The sequence below is a fragment of the Maylandia zebra genome, linkage group LG15 (genome assembly GCF_041146795.1).
Source record: "Maylandia zebra isolate NMK-2024a linkage group LG15, Mzebra_GT3a, whole genome shotgun sequence".
Taxonomy (NCBI): Eukaryota; Metazoa; Chordata; class Actinopteri; order Cichliformes; family Cichlidae; genus Maylandia; species Maylandia zebra.
Window position 1 is genome coordinate 11,118,275 of NC_135181.1, and position 22,711 is coordinate 11,140,985.

At 40.7% G+C, this 22,711-nt stretch overlaps 2 protein-coding genes across 10 annotated transcripts in view; both read right to left on the minus strand.

Moving 5' to 3' along the window:
• Positions 1-7,537, minus strand: part of usta (uronyl 2-sulfotransferase a) — a 59,287-nt gene extending 51,750 nt beyond the window's left edge. The window contains exon 1 of one of the 2 annotated variants that reach the window (XM_004541751.5): positions 6,995-7,537. In XM_004541751.5, coding sequence (XP_004541808.1) covers positions 6,995-7,223 — 229 coding nt within the window. In that variant the 5' untranslated portion in view covers positions 7,224-7,537. The remainder of the gene's footprint in view (positions 1-6,994) is intronic. The other variant, XM_004541752.4, reaches the window with a different exon arrangement.
• A 3,567-nt stretch (positions 7,538-11,104) lies between these two features.
• The window catches only part of sash1a (SAM and SH3 domain containing 1a), a 163,052-nt gene continuing 151,445 nt past the window's right edge, over positions 11,105-22,711 (minus strand). For 6 of the 8 annotated variants that reach the window (XM_004541748.6, XM_004541747.6, XM_004541750.6 and 3 more), the window contains 5 exons: positions 21,713-21,863; positions 20,757-20,885; positions 15,684-16,702; positions 14,145-14,276; positions 11,105-13,761 (listed from right to left, as the gene is read on the minus strand). In XM_004541748.6, coding sequence (XP_004541805.3) covers positions 13,501-13,761; positions 14,145-14,276; positions 15,684-16,702; positions 20,757-20,885; positions 21,713-21,863 — 1,692 coding nt within the window. In that variant the 3' untranslated portion in view covers positions 11,105-13,500. Of the gene's footprint in view, positions 13,762-14,144; positions 14,277-15,683; positions 16,703-18,197; positions 20,428-20,756; positions 20,886-21,712; positions 21,864-22,711 lie in introns of those variants that run through there. The other 2 variants (XR_190947.6, XM_012916585.4) reach the window with 2 other exon arrangements.

The window sequence follows — 22,711 nt, forward strand, 5'->3', positions numbered from 1 at the left end:
GACATGCAAAAAGAAGAAGCACTGTACGTTCAGTAGCGCCGCGCAAAAACCCGATCACAAACCATTGCCCACAAATTCATCTGGGATTTCTCTTCGGTTATAACCATCATTGCTCAGCAAGCCTTGAACAGCAGTTGCAGTTTAACAGCACTGGTACATTTGTAATGTTCTTTCCATCTGCTCTCTTTTCATGTGGCAAAAACAAATGCACTAATGAAAGATAATTACCCTGTGTTGTTTTAGTGTTTGCCTGTCTCTCTGGAGAGGGAGAGCAGTCTCTCAAGCGTGGAGATGCTAATTGGTAATGCTAATTGCTTCCATTATGTAATGACAGGGTCAACACAAATATTTTTTTCAAATGATTTCCTATCCTGAAAATTCAAAACACACAAAAAAAGATAATAGATTATCATCAATGCATGCCTAACGGAGTACTTGTAACAATCATAAAATAATAACTTAATGACTGCATGTCTTCATTGCGAACCCCTCTAATTTGAAGCACTGAAGCTTTTCCCCTTTGGTTTCCATTCAGTAAAAAAAGCCGATTATCCTTTATTGACCCTTAAACTCAGTTAGAATCTGGCGTGTTACAAAGCAGGTAAATACTCTACTCAGCAGGCAAGGCTGCTTGTTTTACCAACCCTAAGAAAATTATGGGCCATCTGATTGTTTTGGCATTTAAGTTGGATGTGCTGCCAGTTAGGGGTTATTTTGGGGTCTAGTGGAAGTAATGTGTAGTTTTTCTCAACACTTGAGTCCTGCAGTTAGAAGGAATACAGAGTAAGTAGACCAAGCTGTCCTGCCTTCACTTCCTAATGAGGCTTGTCAGGTGGAGGTGCTGGATGGATGCAAAATATTATTCTAAATATTGGATTATTTTGAGTCTTTAGCATTAAAAATAAATGTATGTCTGTGCTTGGGTTGGTAACCTCTGCTTATCTGCTGCACAAGTCAATAACAAAAATGAAAAGGTGTTAAGTAAAGAATTAAACCGGGAGCTCAAGCACCTTTCCACATCACCGATTTCACTTAGGCTCAAAGTGCACATCTGGCAACCCTGTTAGGCAGCTGAAAATGCTGACTGACAGCTTGACCAGCACTGGCCTGATTTTCACTCTATGTGACATTTGGTATACTGCCATGAAGCCTGGAGACTGTCACTTTGGGCAAAGAGTCAGTGCCAATAAATCTGTCATTTAAAAGTGCAAAATATGATTTAAATTTTAAAAAGAGCTTGTTTTTAATATCCTTTAATAGGAAGTGGGTGTATTTGTGTGACTACAGTGGCGAGTTTGCTCCAGAATTCACACTTACATGACTGCCTCATTCAAAAAAAGCTTTTTAATGTGACTAACTTGTCAGCTTTTTCAGTATGAGTGTAAACATAAATGTGCATGCATGTGCATAAAATATATACTATTAACTGTGAACTATAAAATATTTAAATTCAAGCAGAAGGTGAGATTTGAAGTTAGAGGTCTGTAAAGGTCACCGGTGCAAAAGGTAAAGCGAAAAGGTTATTCTGATTAGGGCTGCCACAAACGATTATTTTGATAGTCAACTAGTCACCGATTATTTTTGCGATTAGTCGACTAATCAGATCATCATCCATTAGACGTAAAACTACAGCTTATTGCACCAGCAGCATCTGCTCTTATATAACTATCATTAGCTTACAGCTTTAAGTGTTTAAGGTCTGTGCTAACTAAAAATAAAGACAAGATGATAGTTTATTAAATTTTAATGAAATTTGCAGATTGTTTCGGTGAAGTTTAATAAACTCCTTGCTATCTAAAATATAACAGGACACCGGAGTATATTCTGGAGCATCTCACACTTCTGATAATCAGCTGTCTGCTTGACGTTTATTCAGCTGTGTAAAAACTATAACTTTAATCTCAGACAAACTGGTTTACTCAGGAACAAATAAAATACTAAAAAAAAAAAGCCAAACAATAACATTTTAAGTTATCTAAGTGACTCATATATATTTAACCAGAGTAGCGAAAGACGGCGGTGGGTTTGAAAACGATTTGCGGGGAGTCCGGTGTTCTCACGGCGCTAGTGAGCCTAGCCCCCGGCTCGCTAACGAGCTAGTGGGTAACAGATGTCTCCGAAAACGTCGGAGCGCTTTTGAAAATATGTGGTGTCCTGATAAACTGAGCAGATATTTGAGGTTTACACAGCTACATTCTCGCCTGAAAATATGTTAAACGTTTATTTTGTGACCCAGAAAGAATAATAAGAGTAACATTAAAACTAACTAGCTGCCGCCATTGTTGGAAACTGCGCTGTGCCGCGCTATGAATTCTGGGACACAGCTGCTTCTTCTTCTTCTTCTTCTTCGGGGTTTAACGGTAGCTGACATCCTTGTACATGCAATGCTGCCATCTTCTGTTTCAGTCCGTTATTACACTCTTAAATCCTGCCACTTATTCCTGCGTCTTTTGTGATCGTACAAAGTTTCAAACAACGCGTCGACTATTAAATCAGTCGTCGACGATTTTGATAGTCGACGTAATCGTGACTAGTCGACAAATCGTGGCAGCCCTAATTCTGATGTGAAATAAAGGAATGATGAGCAGTTTAATGCATCTGATCTTTGACCACCAGAATATCAATGATGTAGTAGCTCATCTGGCAGGTTAATATAGTAGTGAAGCACAAAAAGAAAGTTGTAAGCTGTCATTGGTTCGCTGTACAAACCAATGAGAATTAAAATCCATGAAGAAGGCAGGAAGCCTCTCAATTAGACATATTCAAAACAAATTAATCTAATTTCACTGCAATCTGAGCAATACTCAGTGAGGAGAAGAGCATAAAAATTGGAAAAAGGATCCATTAGTTGGTCATTGTGTTCAATCTTCGCTAAAATCTGCTCAGCGCTCTAAGAAAAGTAGCTAATTTTGTGAATTGTGGAGGGAGGGATGGATGGATAGACACACTGATGGACGACAGAGGCCTCGCCATCTCATTAACTTCCAGACTTACTTACAACAATTACTCCATTAATGGATTCACACCTCAAACTCCATCATTTATTTTAGAAAATAATAAGCATACAATAATATAAGTAGAGCAATAGAAAATAAAGGTAAGCACAATATATCACCAAACTGCTATTTGTTTATTTCCCGTACTAGAATCTAATTAATTCAGTTTAGTTTAACTTTGTTATCACCCACACTAGTCTGGTCCACCCCACAGTTTAAGCACCTCTACATTAGCGGTTTCAGCCCTGTTAAGGTATGTAAGACACAGTGTTATACTCGTTGTGTATTATTCATGAGTCTGTAGGAGGTCGAGGAACAGTATGTGTTCTTCCCTTTCTCTCTCTGCAGCAATTCCCAACTCATCCTCCCTGAATTTATTATATACATATAAAGTGTGTCACTACACCTACTAAGCGTTGACCAGCCAAACTAAACTTTATTTGAATTCACTTAAAAAGTTTGCTTTGAACCAATTCCTGGCCAGCAAAGGTGCAAACATGACACAAACTGAAGGGAGGCCGAGCGACCCTAAAGCTTCTTCTGTGTCTACGCATACTTGTCTAATCCCTAATACCGCCCCAGAGTCTCCAACTCGGACACTTTACTGGCCCGTTTCTGAAAAGTTAAATTTACGTGTGTGTGTTTTAAAAAGGTTAAAGGGTTCTTTTGAGAAGCAGAGCAAAGTTAGTGGTGAAAGACTCCCAGCCACATCAAGTTCAGCATTTATGATTCATGGCAAGAAGACTGGGGGCTATAACAACACACAAACACTTAGAAAGACGTGCATACTTAAATGTTGCTTAAAAGTCCATTAAATCGAAATATATGTTAAAGGAGTAAGTGCACCATGTATTGAGTAAGAGCACAGTTAAAGAGGACATTTTGCTTCGCTCTGTTTTGCTGTCTCAGCTCCAAGCACTTAAAAATATGGCATAAAATATGAAGAACGCTTCTTTCCCAGTCGTTGAAACTTTGTTGTAACTTTTCATTTATATACAGATTTTTGCCACACAGACGTGTCCATACACCCCCTGGCAAGAAGAGGCATTTTCTGGCAAGGTAGCTGGGTCAGCATACAGTTTATGAGCAAAGGAGGGAAAGACAGACACGAGAAAGTGTTAGACAAGGTCAGCGAGTGTGAACGCACAGTGGTGAGCAGGCTGTAAATTCAGCAGGTTTAAAGGTCTGCACGGCAGTTTAGTTACTGCGACTATACGGCATGTTGAGTGACATCCTCATCCACCGACCTCCCCACCGAGCCAAACAAAACAAGGTCTGTTCCCTACCGGCAACATCTGACTGAGAGAAACCCACACACCTATCACACAATCACACTAAATCAAGCTGCCAACCTCCACGTGCACGCCCACACTCACCCACCTCAACAGGATTCCTCACCTTCATCTTGGCACAGCGCAGCCAAAAGTAACACAAGTTAGGTCACACGTGTGTTTAACGAGGCACAGCAACAGACATAAAGTATCTCTTCATCAGAGAAAATGTGGTGCATTAGTTAGAAATGCCAACGCCAGGCTTAGAGCTATTATATTAAAAGTAATTGATTTATTTTATTCACTAGAAGGAGGCATTTATTTTAAAGGTCTGCTTCTCCTCATAATTCTGGTGATTTGTGAAGTTTCCCCTTATACAGTTTTTGGAGCTTGCATCTGGGTTCTGAATAACAGACACAACAAACTAAGAGTGAAGACTGTGTGAGCTCTTTGTGAAAATGACTTTCCTATGAACCTGTTCAAAGCAGTCCCAATCACAGGAGTATTTTGTACTGTCCCTCCTTTATCCTAGATTTCTTCCTTCCACGGTCTCTCCCTCAAGACCACACACACTTCAGAACAGAGACAATGAGCAGACCACATCTCAAGCTCTTTCACACACCAGCCCAACTGGATTTCTCTTTCTACAGCTGTTTTACATGCAACAAAGTTACCTGAAATGTGTCACAAACCTGCTGACTCAGACTCAGGAAACAAAACAACATCAAAAAAGGCTTTAACTTTATATGATCGATTTGACCCTGTCACAACTTTCAGCTACAAAATCGTTCTTCATTGCCTCAGCATCATAATAAATGCAGACGATTAGTCATCCACATCCCAGTTGAGGTGCTACACTGTGGCGCTGTTACATAAAGAAAAACCCTCCCGAACTCCATACACTACAGTGGAGTCACTGTTTAACAAGGCTCAGGTCCACAGGGTCTCTGTGTAGAGATGCTGTGGAGATCAATCGTGGAGGTGGGAGCAGAGACTAGATTTTCTAGAGGGATTCCTCATCCTGGTCCACAAGGCTGAGTGTCAATGGCTTATGCCCTATAAGCCATTAACACTCAGCCTTGTGGACCAAATTATACATTTCTTTTTTCCTAATGGTGTTTTGATGTAATTTGCTTGCTTGCTCGTCTGTGGTAATAGCACATACATCTGCCCCATCATCAGCCTAGGCATATCAGTGTATTTGTTCAGAATAGAGCACTTCTTAGAAGCAGTACTGCAGTAAGGAAGCTATCTCACCATGCATGCATTAGCTTTGTGCAAGTACTTTAAAATAAAATAAACTGGTGTTGACTGCCATGATTTCTAGATTGCATTATTAGGCTCCAAAGTTGAATGTTCTGCAGTGTGAACTTTTAATATTTTAGCACTCTTCAAAAAAAAAAAAAGGTAAAACGTTCTATTTTAGGAATCTGTGCTTATGCTTTGAATGAAATCCAAGTTATTTTTGACAATATTGTGCAGCTTTAGTCTGCCTATGTATTTGTATGCCAGTCGGTTAGACTGTGTGCTTGTGTGTGTCTACAGGAAACCAATCTGACCCAGGGGATTAGTAGCTGACCTGGAAAGTGACTCTCATTCTGTTCCAGATGTTTATCACGTGATAAAAGGTTAGCCCCCTGTGAGAAATAGGTAGAAATGCAACCTAATTTTTTCAAGACACAGGCCGTGTTCTCGCTGGAAAATCACCTTTGCATCTGATTCTGTTTAGGGTATCAAAGAGGTTGAAGTCACAAGATCAGACTTGTACAAGCAGACACTGCCTTTTGACTCTTGACAGATCTTATCCTAGAGGCTGACACTCAGACATATGTCTATGGCAGATGTGGCCACAAATGGGCTCTTTTTCACACACACAGTAGACTTTATCCACTTTACCGTAGTTAAGATCCAGTGCACTGTAATGACAGAAATATAGCTGCCAAGTAATGTTAAAATATATCTATATAAATATTTAAAAATAATCCCTTCAGGCCAGAATATTTTAAATTGGAAACCTGCCTGACATTAAAAAACTGGCAACACTGTGGCGTGCTTTTTATTAAAACAACCACAGATGCACTCTAGGCTTTAAATAACCGCATAAATTCAGCCTTTCACCCCTTGTTCAACCGGTGCAAGCCGTGCGTAATGAGAGCTGCGCGGCTGGAGCGCACCAGCTGGCTGTACAAGAAGAGGCGTCAGTCTTCAGCATGAATCCTAACAGTTGCTAAGTTCTAGTTGCCATAACACCTCTCAATCATGCTCTTAGAACTCACAGCGGCGTAAAAGTGACGATAAATACCCCAGGTTTAGGTGGTTAAACAAAATGAGTGAAAAAAACTTCACATTTTTTCACACATCTTTGTAGACTGACGGGATGATATTGACTCGGGATGATACACAGCTGTGTATATGCAATAGTTAGTGTCTGCATTGATATTAAAATGTGGGGGTCTTTTTGGGTTTAAAACAAACTTCACATGGATAAATTAACACTTAGAAATAAGCACGAGAGAAAATCGGTTTCGTCCACCTGGGCTGAATGAGGTTGAGGAGACGATGTGGCCTCCGGTGGGTTTCATGAAAGAGACCCTTTCCATTTTTGATAAACGTTTCTTAATAACTCCTACCGATAAAAAAAAATGTCCAGACGCGGAGAGCAACTTCTTACTATTATTTTGATAACGACCTTCAGGAAGGAGGGTTTTTTTAAGGAAAAGTTCTTACCGAGATACTGTCTGATGTCTAGCAGGATTTTAGGAGGTCCTCCGTTCAGCTGGTAAAATAGGGAGCCGAAACAGAAGAGAAACAGCGTAGCCATGCAGACCCCATAACCTCGGAGAGAAAATCGCAACGGTAAAACAGAGAGTAAGCTGTACTTTCTGCTGTTTCGCTCTCTAATGTGGTTGGTAGACTGGCTATGGCTGTGAAGGGCACTGCTGTTGAAATTCTTCATCCTCTTCTCCTCACAAAGCGCTGCGGAAAGTCACCCATTCGCATGCGGAAAGTGAAACTTGTCGCTTTGAGATCATTTGAGTGAGACGGACAGTTAACTGGAGACGCGCTGGCACCCAGATCTTCTCCGCTGCTGGAGCCACGGGGCTGTTTTTTGCGTACAGCGTTTCGCTTCTGCTCGCTCCTGCTCGCTGGATGACTGCTCCTTCCTTCCGTCCTCCCAGCCGAGTTAAGGGTCCATCCTTCTGCTCAGAGTCTGGGTGTCAGATTACTAAACGTGGAAATCAGAAAAACTTCCACTTCACACAGGATTTGGTTTGGATTGCAGTGCGTAAAACAGCGTCGCCTAAAGGCCAGGGAGCGGACTCTCATATGATATCGGTGGAAACGAGTCAATTATCATGCAGCAGCTTTTTTTTTTAAAAATAATCGTAGTTCTGTAATTTGTGTTTACAGAAAATTTTGAAAAAAAAAAAAGGCTTTAAAAAACAGACGGAAAAGTTTATATTCTCTGATAAAACGGTCATTACTCGGAAAAAGCTTAAAATTGTCTTATCACCAAATGAAAAGGAAGTATTTGTCTGATAAATGTTAAAAAGAAGCTACCGAGTAAGTTTATCTGCTCACCCCTCGTGTGTGTGTATGTCGTAACTTTCTCTTTCCCCCTCAGGCCTGTTGTTAGAAGCTTTGCTTTCCACAGCACAGCCAGAACCCACCATTACACTACACCTGTACTTAGGAGGCCATTCAAAACAGTAACTATTTCCTTGACAGCTACACAGGAGCTGTGACAACAATTTGACTCCACAGGGCAAATGTAATAAAGAGGAATAGAGAAAAAACTGTGCGCACACTGAAATGAACAGCATAATGCAAGCTAGACACAAAAATAAGGAATTTAGTCAAAATCTGCCATACAGCACAGAAGTTTATTTCATGGTACTACAGTATGGAAAGCACTGAGGACACCACAGTACCTCAGGCGTAGTCTAATTAGAATTACTGGACATGGCTCCAAAAGTCTTCTCCTTTTGATGTGTTTCAAGTCTCACATGCACCAAGAGGAAGCTCATAGTCTGCAAGGCCACTGCGAATGTTTCAGATGTTGGTCATTTAGATGTGTTTACTTTTAAGCCATCTTAACTTTAAAAGACTACTATGAAGATACTATAAAGATATTACTGACCAACTCTGTGTTGGTCAGTAATATCTTTGGACTGTAGTACTACTGACGTTTCTTTGAGTTTGCGCTTTAACATAGATGCACTGTGCATCTGCGAACCAAGCTGTGACTCCTCAAAGATTTGTGTGAACTATACAGATTAGTAAAAGCTTGAAAAATACCAAGAGGAACAGAAAATGAACTTCAGTTTTGCACAACAAACCTTGTGGTGGTGGAGTTATTTAAATCAATATCGACCTCTTTTATGGGATAAACGGTGCAAACAAATTTAATGATGGATTAAAGTATTGCATTGTCTTCAATGTATCACTGTGTTTTGTAGAATCTTGGGATAATGAGGACACCTCTCAGTCTCATGGGACTAAATTTGCTGGTGGTTCCTGCTTTTGATGAAGTCCACAATGATCCAGTCACACTCGTTGGTCACTTTATTATGTAAACCTTGCTAATACTGACTTGCACCCCTTGCACCTCCAAAGTTCAAAACACACCTCAGAGATTTTGGTCTATACTGGCATGAGGAAATCACACATCTGATTTCTTCATGTCAGTTCTCAGTCATCCAGGTCGTGGTAGTCTAAGGAGCTTGGAAAGAAAGCGACTGGACCTTTTGAAGTTTCTTGAACTTTCAAAAAACTTAAAGACGAGTTGCTTTCTTTCCAAGCTCCTAGAATAGCACAGTTGCAGACATGCCAGCTACACATCCATCATGTGAATCCTCCATTCCACCACATTCCAAAGGTGATCTACTGGATTTAGATCTTGTGACTGTGGAGGCCATTAGAGTGAAGTGAACTCATTCTCATGTTCAAGAAACCAGTTTAAGATGATTTGAGCTTCGTGTAATAGCATGTTACCATGCTGGAAGTAGCCATCAGAAGATGGGTACGCTGTGGTGAGTAATGATACTCATGTCGGCTGTGGCTTTTAAAGAATGCTAAAATAGTACCAAAAGGCTCAAAGAGTGCCAAGGAAGTATTCCCTACACCAGGGGTGGGGAACTCCAGGCCTCAAGGGGCTGGTGTCCTGCAGGTTTTAGATATCACCCTGGGTCAACACACCTGAATCAAATCATTAGTTTATTACCAGGTCTCTGAAGAACTTCAAGACATGTTGAGGAGGTAATTTAACCATTTAATCTAGCTGTGTTGGATCAAGGACACATCTAAAACCTGCAGGACACCAGCCCCTTGAGGCCTGGAGTTCCCCTGCCCTACACCATTACACCACCAGCAGCAGCCTGAACTGTTGATACAAGGCATGACGGAGCCATGGTTTTATGTTTACTTTAAATCAAGAATCATCAGATCAGCCAATTTTTGGTGAACGTGTGTGAATTGTGGCCTGGATTTCTTGATCTTAGCTGACAGAAATGACACTCAGTTGGTCTTACACATGTTGTCTGTTCAGAGATGGTCTTCTGCACTTTAACAGTTTCTACTTATCAGCCCAAAGCAGTCTGGCTATCCTCTGACCTAAACAAGACATTTTTACCCAGAGAACTCTGCTCACCGGATATTTTCTATTATTAGGACCTATTGATGGTTATGTGAAAAAATCCCAGTAGAGCAGCAATTTCTGAATACTGCACACCTAAATACATTGATATGCTGACGCATAAGTGCATGTTAGATGTGTACCTAATAAAATGGCCAATGAGGTATCATGTATGGTGGATTGTTCTATCAAGAATCCCTCAGGATCTTAGGGAGCTTTCATTATAGGCTGTGGCAAGATGAAGTTATACAGCATCCATTCAAAAGCTTGGAAAGAGAAGTGATTCAGAATAATGGCAAATCAGCTAAAGCAGACAAGGTTCACTGTAAACCTTTCCCCCTGAAATATGTCAGTTTCAATGAGCAGTGGTTCTTTCTGACATTGAGTCGGGTAGGCATAAAGTATAACTATAAGACTATAAAACTATAAGAGATTGTTGAACTGTTGCTGCTTATTTGTTGGAGGGTTTCTTTTGCAGCCATCACATATTTTTGATCTTATCCATCTTGAAGGAAATGCTTGTTTAGCTGCGTTTTCACTCCGAAGAAAGATAGATATGAGCCGAGATAAAAGCCATGCAAGTAAAATCGACTCCCAAATGGCGCATGCAGTCATCGACAGGGATGGGGGGGGGACATATAACCAAACCGGGGTTTACACTCTGCTCTTTATCCATTTGTGACTCCTCAACATGAATAAGACTGGAAAACCTCAGTGCGCTTTCGCTGTCAACAGCTGCACTGCAACAAAGGCTAGACAGACTGCCTGCAGAACAAATTTGCTTTGGATCTTGTTGTCATGAGCTGATGTGTGTATAGTTTTTGAAATGAGGCATTATGAGCCAGACAAAAGACACTGTTTCTAAGCTCCTTGTCTTTACAGAGTTCTGCCAACTGAGCCTTTGGCATTATAGTATCTACATGAGGTTATTCAGATCTGCCAATTCCAAACATGATAACAGATCATCTCTTGCCTCTTTATTAGTTTTCTGTGGCACAAGCAAGTTCTCTAAAAACAAAATGCGCTCAGTACAGTGCAAGTCTTGGGTCTTTGGTTTTTTTAGGTTATTGTTTTAATATATATTTAAAACAGATCTCAACAGTCCAGCACACAGGCCCAAAGCCAGTGTATAGCTTACACATAGCTTTCCACTACTTTGCCTTTGTGGGTACAGCTGTATAGTTGCAATGAGCAGGCCACAGTCATTGCAAGAAACAGTTTATTATATTTCAGAATGACAAATAGTTATGGACATTGCTTTTGTTGTTTCAATACACAGGCAAATCTGTATGGACAATCATTAGGTAGATGAAAACCAAATAAAATTATTTGTACACATATTTTACAATACATACTGTCGCTCCTTACTGGCTAAAGCAATATGCATTACGCAGGAAGGTATTGCTATTCATATAATACAGCTAATTACAAGATGACATGAAAAAAAAAAAGCAAAAAATAAGTTATTTAAATATCAATTACATATACAGAATGTGCAACTTCTGCTAAGCATTTCATATATGTAATTAAGAATTTAGGTTGCAAAACAAACTGGAAGTGAGTAACTGGAACTCAGTTGAATTAAACTTGGCATTGGGAACTCAATACTACATTAAAATACCAGCATAACCCCTTTGAAACTCTTTACATTACCTGACAAAGTTGTCCATTAATGGACCTGTGAACAAAATGTAGCCAATTTTTGCCTATAAAACAGTTAGACCATCTAAAGTGCATTTACAGTGTCAGTATTTTCAATCTTTACAAAACACTTTTCGGGTCTTCTACTAACGACCCCCTCTCCTCACTTAGCCCAGAGCACCACTTTGATTGAGAGGAAAAAAGGCATCGTATATCCATCGATCCATCTGCCTGCCAAGTGCCCACTGCAAAACATAACCTCTAAATTTTGGAGTAACTGTTGTTCAGAATTTCGATTAATGAAATGAAGTAAGTCATCAGCTTGATTCTGGCTACAAAAGTTATAACTGTTAGAAATAAAAAGGGAGGGAGAGAAATAATATTTATTTGTTCAGTTTCATTTAGCGTGCGCAAACGAAAGACTAATGAGATTCTGGATAGTTTCAGTTGTGTTTTTGATCCCAAGATTCCCTCCCCCCTCAGGCCGACCTCGCTCAGCATTTCCCTGAATTTTAAAACTTGTTTTTCTGAACACGGAGGTCAGCTTTTCACCTGATGTGATAGCTTGCATCGACTATTCCTTTTAACTGTTTGACAACTCATACTAGCATTGATTTGAAGAAAAGAAAATACATCCCACACAGCTTATTGTTCTGCTATGATTTAAATTCCTCAACGCTGCAGCCATTGTCGACAGTCCAGTAAATTCGGGACCTGACAGCCCAGACGTCAGCTGTGTCTTCGTGCTTCCCGGTTCCATAACCCCTCTGTAACGCGTACAGTCAGTGTGTTTTAATATGGTCCAGAGATGTTCAGCAAGCAATGGTCATGCCTGTGGCAAGCCTGTGGTGTTGTGGTATTAGCCTGGCTTCACTGGAATGAACACTTCAATCACTTAGAAACATGTTCTGGGCTCCACATCCATGTATATCAGTGAAATGATCTAGTTGAGAATGCATGTATAATATGTATAGTATAGGATATATGCCACAGTTCAGTCTCAGTCTTTGTAGCTCCTCAATCATAATGGTAAGGCAACTTAAAAGGTCCGTTGACACACCAGGGAATGTATTATTTCAGCGAGAGGTGATTGTAAATTCTACAGCAAAACAGAGCTTTCTTTAAGACGTTATATAAGAGCAAAGTGCCCATCCAGGATATTGTTGTGAAAGGGTAAAGTATAAAATACAGAACTATAAAATGACAGGGTGGGCTCGAAGTAAGCCCGCAACGATCAAAATGCAAAACACAAATTTTAACACGAGTCATTTTGAAATTAAGATGTGCACTATGCTACAATATATAAGCATGACACAAAATAAGCCACCTCGAAGCCATTGTTTGGTGTGTGTATTTAGTCGATTAACAGTCCAGATATTAAATGTGTCGCGTCATCGTGAAACTATTAGTGGGTAGCAAACATCGAATTATGTTGCTTTGGCTGAGCTACTTCCTTAAATGACCCTCAGATTAAGTTGCCTCTGCCACACGACAGATGAAAAATGAAGCACTTATGAAATATGCAGAAAATAGTCTTTCTTGGTTTTCTTTTTTAAAAAAAAATCCATCCTTAAAAAAAAAAAAAAAAAAAAAAAACCCTGTGTGCTATCTTCCTTAAAGGCAGATCCAAGTCTTTATTTTAAGACTTTGGGAGATGTCTTCAGAATGGAAGTCATCCCACACAGTGAGTCTACAGTCTTTTTTGTCTTTTTTCTTTTAAAGGCATCTGATATCTTGTCTTGGCTGTTTGGAGGAACTCCTCGATGTCGTAAACATTTGGAAAAAAGACAGCGTGATAAAAGAGAAAGGAAAAAAAAAATCAGAGAGCAGGATATGTCTTTAACATGTGCGAGAAGAAACGCTGTAGTGCCGTGAGGGCCAATTTACCCAAGGCCACCTACTGACCACGAGATGGTGCGGATCAGTGAGTTGATGCGACTCGACTCCACCAGCATGATTACGACTGAACCTCTCTGTGTGCGTGGACCGATCGCGCCTCACAGATCAGGCGGCGGACGTGACGTTCGTCCCGCACCCCAGCTTCCCACGCACTGCTCTCGGTTAACAAGGCCACGCGGCTCAGCGTGTCAATCCCTGCTGTTGCCAGAGTTGTGGAGTACATGGGTAGGCCGATGGAGATGAGCCAATCGGAGACTGTGCTGATGTTTCCTAAGGTGGGAGGCTTTCGGCACATCTCCGTCAAACCTCCAGAGGGGATCTGAGTGACACAGTGGTTTAAAAATCATTAGTTTCACAGGATGATGGTGCATTTTGTAGGCAACTTTGGCCCGAAAGCTCTGTTTCTGAACAACTCATGAGGCTCTATTAACATCTTTAGTGCTTTTACTGTTGTTTCATAACAGTAATTACATAGCCATTCCCTTTATTATTTCCACATTTAGCTGGACCATTAGATAGCCAAACAACCGTAATTTGCACTTCACCCCAACAATGGCTTTTGGTCCTTCGAACTGACCAATTTTCCAGGCTTCATTGTTACATTTCAGAAAAGCCTCACAGCATTTATCTCACACTAAAATGCATAAAATTGCCCAAAAGTGGACTCTATCGAAACACTCAGGATAATTATTGTTCCCTTACAGCCATGCGGTGTTGTTTACGGAGCTCTTTGACTCTGAGCTGGTCTATGGTAGACGCCACGTCTTTGACTGGCTGCTCCAGATCCTCGGAGTAACGCTGTACCAGCGGGTGGGGGATGCCGCATCGGCCGTGCTGAAGGAGGAAAGTTGTGAGAAAGACATTGAATATGGCTAGGAGAGAACAACACTTTGAAACCACTTAAAGCTAGTATCATTAAACGCCTTCTAAAATCAATAAGCAAATGCGTTCCTGTTCTTTGAAACGTCTATTCTTTCATTTGACCTTTTAGACAGCTATTCATGCAAATCACCTCCTCCCCATTTCCAACATCAGTGTCATCCAAAAGTGTCCATCTGCTCCTTCACCAGGAATGTATGAACCCCTGGGTCCTGTCCTATTTCCTACCTTCATTCAAAACTTTGCTATGCTGCTCCATCAAATCGCAAAACACTTTCATCTTCTTTCCCCCCCCCCCCTACAATCTCTACTAGCCATGCCCTAACGCCCTCCTTCACTGAAATCTGTAGATACTGATTCACTCATAATCTAAATCATTCATTAAGTTACCTAACTGACTTCTGACAGCCAGAGTGAAGCCTCAAGGCGCACTGGCACACGTTGCTAGTAAGACAACAATGCGCCTCTCATGTCTCTGCCAGTCCACTTATGACTAACAGGAATCCAGCAGAGCTCTGCTGTGGTCGAGGGTCCCACTTCTCACCTCATCACTTGATGCCTCTGTTTGCATATGTGTTGTTTTCTTGCCAGTGCTGGGGGCTCCAACATGTTCAAGGGGCCCAGCCTGGGGTCTGGCAAGAGCCAGGAGGTTTTATAACCCCGTCTGCCTTCAGTAAGATTCAGCCCATAAACTTAACAGTCTGAACCGCATCATAGTGAGACTCAAGCCACAGTCTTTCCTTCTCAGCTCCAGCATATTTATTATTGCGCATGCACACACACACACACACACACACACCCTCACCCACCCACACTCACAAATAAATGCCTTTAGATATAAAACGGCATGCGCACACAATGAGAAACACACAGACTCTAGACTCTATTAGCGTCTATTTTTAAACCAAGTTCCAAAAGCAAGCTGCTCATGTTTTTGCCCTGAACACAAAATTATTTGGATCAGAGCTTCGGTAAAATTATGACTGAGTTAAGTTAGGCATGTTACAATGCTGAACCAAAAGACCCTGACGCCAGAAAAGTATGGCCTGAAGGTGGTTTGGATTTTTATAAATCAAATATTTTTCTTGAGCACTGAAAAGGATGTGATTCTTTTTAAAAACCAAATATCCTATCTGTGTGTGTACATCTATTTTTCAGCACAAAAACTTCTGCTTCAAGAACAAACAGTTACTGAAGGAAACCAGTTTTAAGCTTTTTAATGATTCAATGTTAAACTGTCACCCTTCATTTTAATGGTATCTGAACTGGTTATAAATTCATCTATCACCAGTGAAAGTAAAATGTAATTTGTAATGTAAAATATGAGGTAACTTTTCATGTTTTAGATGATGCTTAACTAACCTTGTCAGAGTAGGGCTCCTCGGTAAGATCAATGCCCTCACTCTGCAGCCGTTGCTCCAGGAGGGTAAAAAGATCAGGACCTATCTTGGTATGGGAAAGTTTCCTCGTAACAGCCATCTTGCCTCCAAGATCCGAGAGCCAGGGAGGGTGCACCGCTGGTGGAGTGCCGGATTCCTCGCCCATGGATGAGGCTGATGAGGTGGCACATGGACTGGCTGGAGTACTTGGGGTCTTGGGAGGCAGAGCAGGGGCACTCAGGCCAGGGCTGCGGATTATAGGGCTGCTGGGTTGAGAGCGATTGAAGGAGTGGGTAGGCGAGGCGGTAGGGGATGGCGAGGAGGGAAGGGAGAGAGGGGGGTGACGAAGGCCATTGGCTAGTCTCTCTCTAGATTTCTTTGCAGGTACAGGGGGAGGGATGGGAGGCTTTTTGGGGTGAGTCCGCATCACCCTCTCCCCACTAGCACTAGAATCAGGAGGACTTGGAGTGGGGCTGGAAAGGGGCTCTGGAGGGTTGGAGGACATTGATGTTGGACAAGAAGAGCGTAGGCGAAGCTGTGAGGGTACTGGCGGCCTATCAGCCCTTCCTTTAGGACTAACCGTTGGAGTCCCATTTTGAGCTGGAGAAACGGCGTCTCTACAGGGCTTGATGGGGCTAGTTTTGCCTGATTTGGGTATTTCCTTACTAAGCTTAAGCTCCACACTGAGATCGTTCTTCTGCTCAAAGTTCTGCAGATCTCCCAGAGAGTGGGAGCGCTTCCAGGGTCCGGTGGGCTGCGGGGGACCATCAAGGTCCTCGCAGCTGCGGCTGGCTGGGATTGGAGACCGTCTTTGGGCTTTTCGCAGCCCGAGCAGGTTGAAGCCCTTAAGGGAGGGCTTGATGAAGAAACTTTTTGGAAACTTTGTGCGCTGATTTTTGCTGTTCTGCTGAAGAGCCTCTGTAGAAAGAGTCATGGGCAGTGTTGGGTAATCTGGAGACTGGTGTCCTGCTGAAAAATGACTGGTTGCTTTCCTGCTTTTACCTGGAAAATAAAAAAAATTCTCTTAGCTTTGAACTCTAGATAGTTTCCAAGGTTTCTCCCTCTTTACAGTGAATACGTTTCTCACTCTTCCACTTCTCATGGAAAGACTTGCGCTAATATAAATACTCTATTCATGCAAATACCGTGCATGACTCAGCATGAGTGTTCTTTACTGTCTTGGCTGCCTTTCCTCCCAACTGTTTTACATTTTTATGTCTGTAAAAATTCAGCAGCTTGCACACTGCAGGACTCCAATTTGTCCATTTATTGCACCACAGACATTTGCTGTCCTCTGTGATGACTTTTTGCAAAAATGAAGAAAAATTTATTAGAGGAAAAAAATGAATTAACACCAATACTCACTTTCCTGTGGGTCTGAAAACTAAATAAAAAAATAAAACTGATAGAAACATCATATCCTTACAACATTAGCCAGTCAAAAGCAGACAGGGCTTCTAAAGATGAGATATGAAGATAAGTGTTCTGATTCATGAACTTTTGTTGGCACTATAGAAATAACCCCAAAGAAAGCTGCCTGAACGGGGGACTTCAAAAGCCTTGGAACAAAAGTATGAAGTAACTTACCATATATCCTTTGATTTACAGAGCAAAATGGATGAATGAAATGGATGAGAGCCATATAGTGCAACTCAACAGTGGAATGACAGGAAGGAGTTCAATAGATGAAATCCCAAGAAATGCTTCAACAGTTCTCATGTGTATCAGAAAAGTTTGTTGACTGACTACGAAGGTTAAAAAGGATGGTAAGCTATACCTTTAAATACATAATTGCATAATTATGCACATACCGTTGCATCACTCTTAATTACAATCTCTAAATTTAATTATTTCTTTAGTCAGGATACTATACTTTGCTGTGACAGCGGCACACAGATGGGAAACAGGTAACTGGCTGAACTCTGTTCTGTGACTAATTTAGCATCTTTCAGATTATAAATGAAATATAAGCTGAAAATGTGTTTGGGCATTCAGTCATTTTTGGGGGAAAATACCTTAATGGACTGCATTGATGCCCCCAAAAAGATTTGTTTAATAAAAAAAATACAGTTAAAAAAAGTTCTGTGTGCACTCATGATACACATACACACACAAATTACATATTATAAATAATATTTTTAGCCAGCATTAATTAATGCATTAAAGGAGTATTTTAATAACCGAGTTATTTAATGATTGGAGGAAGATCTGCTGCATCTATACAGAGGAATCAGAATGTTAAAGAAGAGCAGACATTCAGGGCTCTACAGTGACGTTTTCCCCAAAATTATAAAGTTTAAATGACATCTGTTGGTTGGTTTTGAGTTATCTTCCATTATAAAAATTCATGCTGCCCTTTGCCAATACTCTAGATAAATAAATATTCAGAAATACTCATTAATATACAATAGCATATTAATGAATCTATTCTTTACGTTGGAAACATCCTTTAAAAGAAATGGAAGCCTTTCCCATTCCCTCTAATAGTAACTACTACCAAGTTTATTTTGATATAAAAAGTCATAAAATACCAGATAACATGCCGGATACTATTATTTACTCCTAAAAAGTATTCATTCACATTTTTCTCAAAATTTACCAGATTCAGATTTAATTGTTTTAATTACGGTACTTTGCAAAAGTCTTGAGCCACCACTTTTATTTTTATATTTTGCCCTGAAGGAGCCAGACATTCTTATAGCTTTTAAAAATGGCCTTGAGCAATAGCTCTCCAGATTTTGGGGCATATTTTTTCTTTGGACATTGACTGCTTTTTCAATACCTGACCAGGTTCAGATTTTTTTTGAGTTTAGTGAGTCAGACGAGCACAAAAAGGCACCCGACTCAAAGCATGAACTAGTGTTGTGTCTACACATAACTGACAACTGAGAAAGAACCAATTTTAAACGGGCCTGTGTAAATGTTTTGCAGATCCAACAGGAACTTCAAAGATAAAAGTTTGATAGGCAGGAAATCAAATGTATCTCAGCATTGAATGCAGTGTGTCCTTAAAAATAAGGAAACCGGACAAGTGGAAGACACAAGAAGTGGTAGGCCCAAAAGAATATGTACAGCAGATGAATAGCATCTGAAACTCATGTCCTTAAGATATCCAGCAAAGACCCGACACAGGAACTAAGAGATGCATCAGGGATCTTGTCAAAAATGATGGAACTATGAATGGTTAAAAGTACTGTCAGGTTTAGGCAACAGCTTCATTTTTCAGCATTTTAGTGATTGCAAACACACCCAATGAAACGCTATCAATCATGGATTGGCATCCCCAGAGCCCAGACCTTAACATTACTGAAGCAGTGTGGGATCATCTTAACAAGACTGGAACAAAAGGCAGCGAACATCCAAAGAAGAGCTTTTAATGTCTTTCAAGAAGGCTGGAGAACTATTGAAGACTGACAGTAATGACAGGAACAGCTTGTCTAAGAGAGTTCAGGCTGTGTTTAAGAATAAAAGCAGCCATATCAAATTCACTTTAAAGCTTTTTAGAATTATATAAGGCAAAAACTGTATTTCCACATATGTTTGCACATATTTCTATAAATCACAGCATCTATTTCCTGGCAAAATATTTAAAACAAAAAACAAGCGTGTGGCTCAAAACTTTAGCACAGTATTGCATGTTGCATGAGAAAATATGAAAATCTAGTATCAGGTCTAAATCTTAAATTAATAATAATAATTGCATTAGATTACACAATACTAATAATACAAAATGACTACTTTTCCCTTACTGATTTGTACCGAGAGAACAGCTGTGGAGCCCTGAAAGCACAAGAAGAAATGCAGAGTGTTTACTAATTGTTAAGGAGCTAGTTTGTGAACAGCGTTTAGAGGCATGAAAGGAAAAACAGACAAAAAAGGCGAAACAGAAATCAAACAAGCAGCACCAGAGTCCTTTTTTAATCAGAGAAGTGGTTTTATTCCACAGCTTAAATCTCTACTCTTGCAGACTGCAAGAGTAGAGATTTAAGCTTTGCTTTGCTCTTCAGCCTTAACAACATATATGTACATAAAAGGGAAACCAGTAGTTACACTGGGGCCATACAGATACAGAAAAAAAGCAGTAATCGGTGAGTGTTTGAGCTGTTAAAATGATCCTACGTGTGGAGGAAGAATACAGTCTTTTGCAGAGACCAGTCTCAACACGTACACAATCGATTGGAAAAATAAGACCCCAAACCTCTAAGAAAAACAACAAAACTGCACTATAGTTTGAAAATGTTTTCATCCACATCATTTTAGGCACATACTGTATATGACTGTGCAATATGGTCGCTATAAACAAAACAAATAAAACAATGAATCGGTGATGATAAGATGAGCTGCTAGCTGTGATCTGACATCTGACTGTTAAATTTGTCTAAATTTCAATCGGCTGAGAGAATCAGCACTGCAAGAAAGCTCAAGCGTGCACTGGCAAACTACTCTGCAAGTTTATATCTGGATTAGAAACACTCAACAGAAATATTCTCTGAGCTCACAATCGTCTTCCTCGTATCCACCTACAGGCCTTGCGCCCACAGGTGAGACAGTTGGGAAGCAGAGTCCATGAGTGGGCAGTGATTTTGTTCTCTTCAGAACGGTTTTGTGCATTGGGGAGCGCGTCCCCCTCTGTGTTCCCAGTATTGTGGGGTGGACTAGGCTTAGTGGTCTGGGGCTTGGCTCCTTCTCAGTTACAACTGGACTTAGGCACTGATGATAAAGAATGCCTATAAGATGAAAAGAGTGGTGAAGAAAGTAGAGTGCAAGCACAGTAAAAGTGTCTGAAGTGAATAAGGGCTTTGTAAAGATTGGGGGAAGGTAAGGCAGATGGAAAGATGAGCTTTTAGGAAGATGCTAATTCAAAGGAGTGACATGGTCAGGGTGTTAAGATGCAGTGCAATACAAGTGATGGAGAGAGGTGAAGGTCCAGACAGGAAAAGGGCAAAGGAGTCACTGTGGTACTAGGACTAGGGTAGAACAAGAATAGGCCTTAGTTAGCCTAATACCCAGTGGGCTTTGGGTAATGGTGGCACAAACTAAGTAAAGCAAGCGTTACCATTCTCCAGGTTCTCATTGCTCTCGTAGCACCCAGAATCCCGTGGGGAGTCTCCCACTATGCTCCGACCCTCCAGCAGCAGCTTTTCCTGGGAACCTGACATTCCACTGCGCTCTGGATCGCTGCTACCTGCTCACAGAAAGTCACAGAAAGGCAAATGATTTCCTTGTACTTTAAAGTATTATTTTCTCATAATATATACATAATACATACAGTGGTCCCTCGCTATAACACAGTTCACCTTTCACTGTTTTGCTGATTTTTTTTTGTGCAATTTTGAATGCCTTTTTTTTTTTTTTAACAGCGCATTGTGTTCTGTGTCCTGATTGGCTGCAGACCATTGTCAATCAATCTCGTGCCGTGTCTCCTATACAGTACAGAATGCGTTCAGCTTGTCAAGTTTACATAAGTCTTCGATCGCTGGCAGTGTGACTCTGAAGTGCTGTAGTGTATGTTGTATTTAAGTTTTCTCCCCAACAAACAACAATGTCGACGAAATGTTTTGGTTTCATTCTATAATACTGGACTTATTTTTCTACGAAGGTTTGAACTTTCAGAGTGTTTAAGCAAGAGAGAAAAGTGTGAAAATGTTCATGTCTGTCTGAGAAAACTGTATAAAGTGTGTAGTGAGGGGTTTTACAGCCTTAAAACATCTATAATAATTGGCTACTTCGCGGATTTCACCTATCGCGGGTTATTTTTAGAACGTAACTCCCGCGATAAACGAGGGACCACTTTTTAGTCACTTCCTTCAGATTTCCCTTTCCCTGTTTGGCTCCTGTAATCTGCTGCTGCATAAATCTAAATTTATATTTCAGTTTGTCAGGTTTCCTTCACTGTTATCCTAAAAACTCTGGCACACAACAATATTTTGAGGTTACATGAAGATGTCCTTATATAAAAAAACCACAATCAAAAACATAAACTCATGGAAACAGTCTAAACGGTCTACTTACTGTCATACTCCTGCAGCAGCTCCACTGCAGTGAGCAGTACAGCTCTGTGCTGAGGATCGCTGATGTTCAGTTCATCCAAGTCCTCTTCTTCCAGCAACTTGAACGTGTCCAGGTCCTCGTAGCCATTGAACAAGAAAGTGGGCATGTAATCCTATTCAAGAGAAAGCAACAAGCTAAGCTCGAGGCTGTTTAAAGACCAAATAAAATAAATGCAGCAGACTAAAGAAAAATACACTGATCTCAGTCACACGACCAGGAGCAGAAGCATAAAATTCAACAGGTTAAAAAAAACAAAAACAAAAAGAAGAACTTCTGTACAACAGATACTTTTCATCTGCTCATAATTTCCTGTCTCCATTTTTAAACTGCAGGGCAACATCTGAACTGCTATTTTGATATTTTTGGTGCCATGTAATCACATTACGCCACAGCTAATTCTGTTATGGCTGCTAATCTGTCGACACATTTTAATGTAGCGCAACTTTTGAAATGGTGACAGATATATGAGGCCAAAAATAATAATAAACGAGCGAGCTAGCATCACCATCGTGGAGAACATGGCCACAGCTGGCTGTGACCAAAATGGCAAGCAAGATTTTGAAAAGGAAACCAACACATGTGGGAACAAGTGAGGGTTCAAAGAGTTTCATCAAAATACTTCTCAACCACAGATGTCAATGTATTACCCACCAACACAAACACACACTAAAGCAAGTCACTCAAACCACTGTGTTATCTGAAGTGACACAATGAAAGTTTTTTTGATTTTATTTTGGGATACACCCCGTGTGAGCGCAAAGTCCACTGACAGCAACACAGCGACCGCTTCCACTTTGAATATCGCTCGGTTCCACGCCTGTGCGACCCACACGTTTTTGTTGGACAAATATTGAGACCGTGTGTCATGAGCAAGACCATCAATTACAACGCTGGAGTCCAGGGCAGAGAACTAGGTTGGTCTGTCCCGTTTCTGCTGGATGATGCGGGACTAAACAAAGG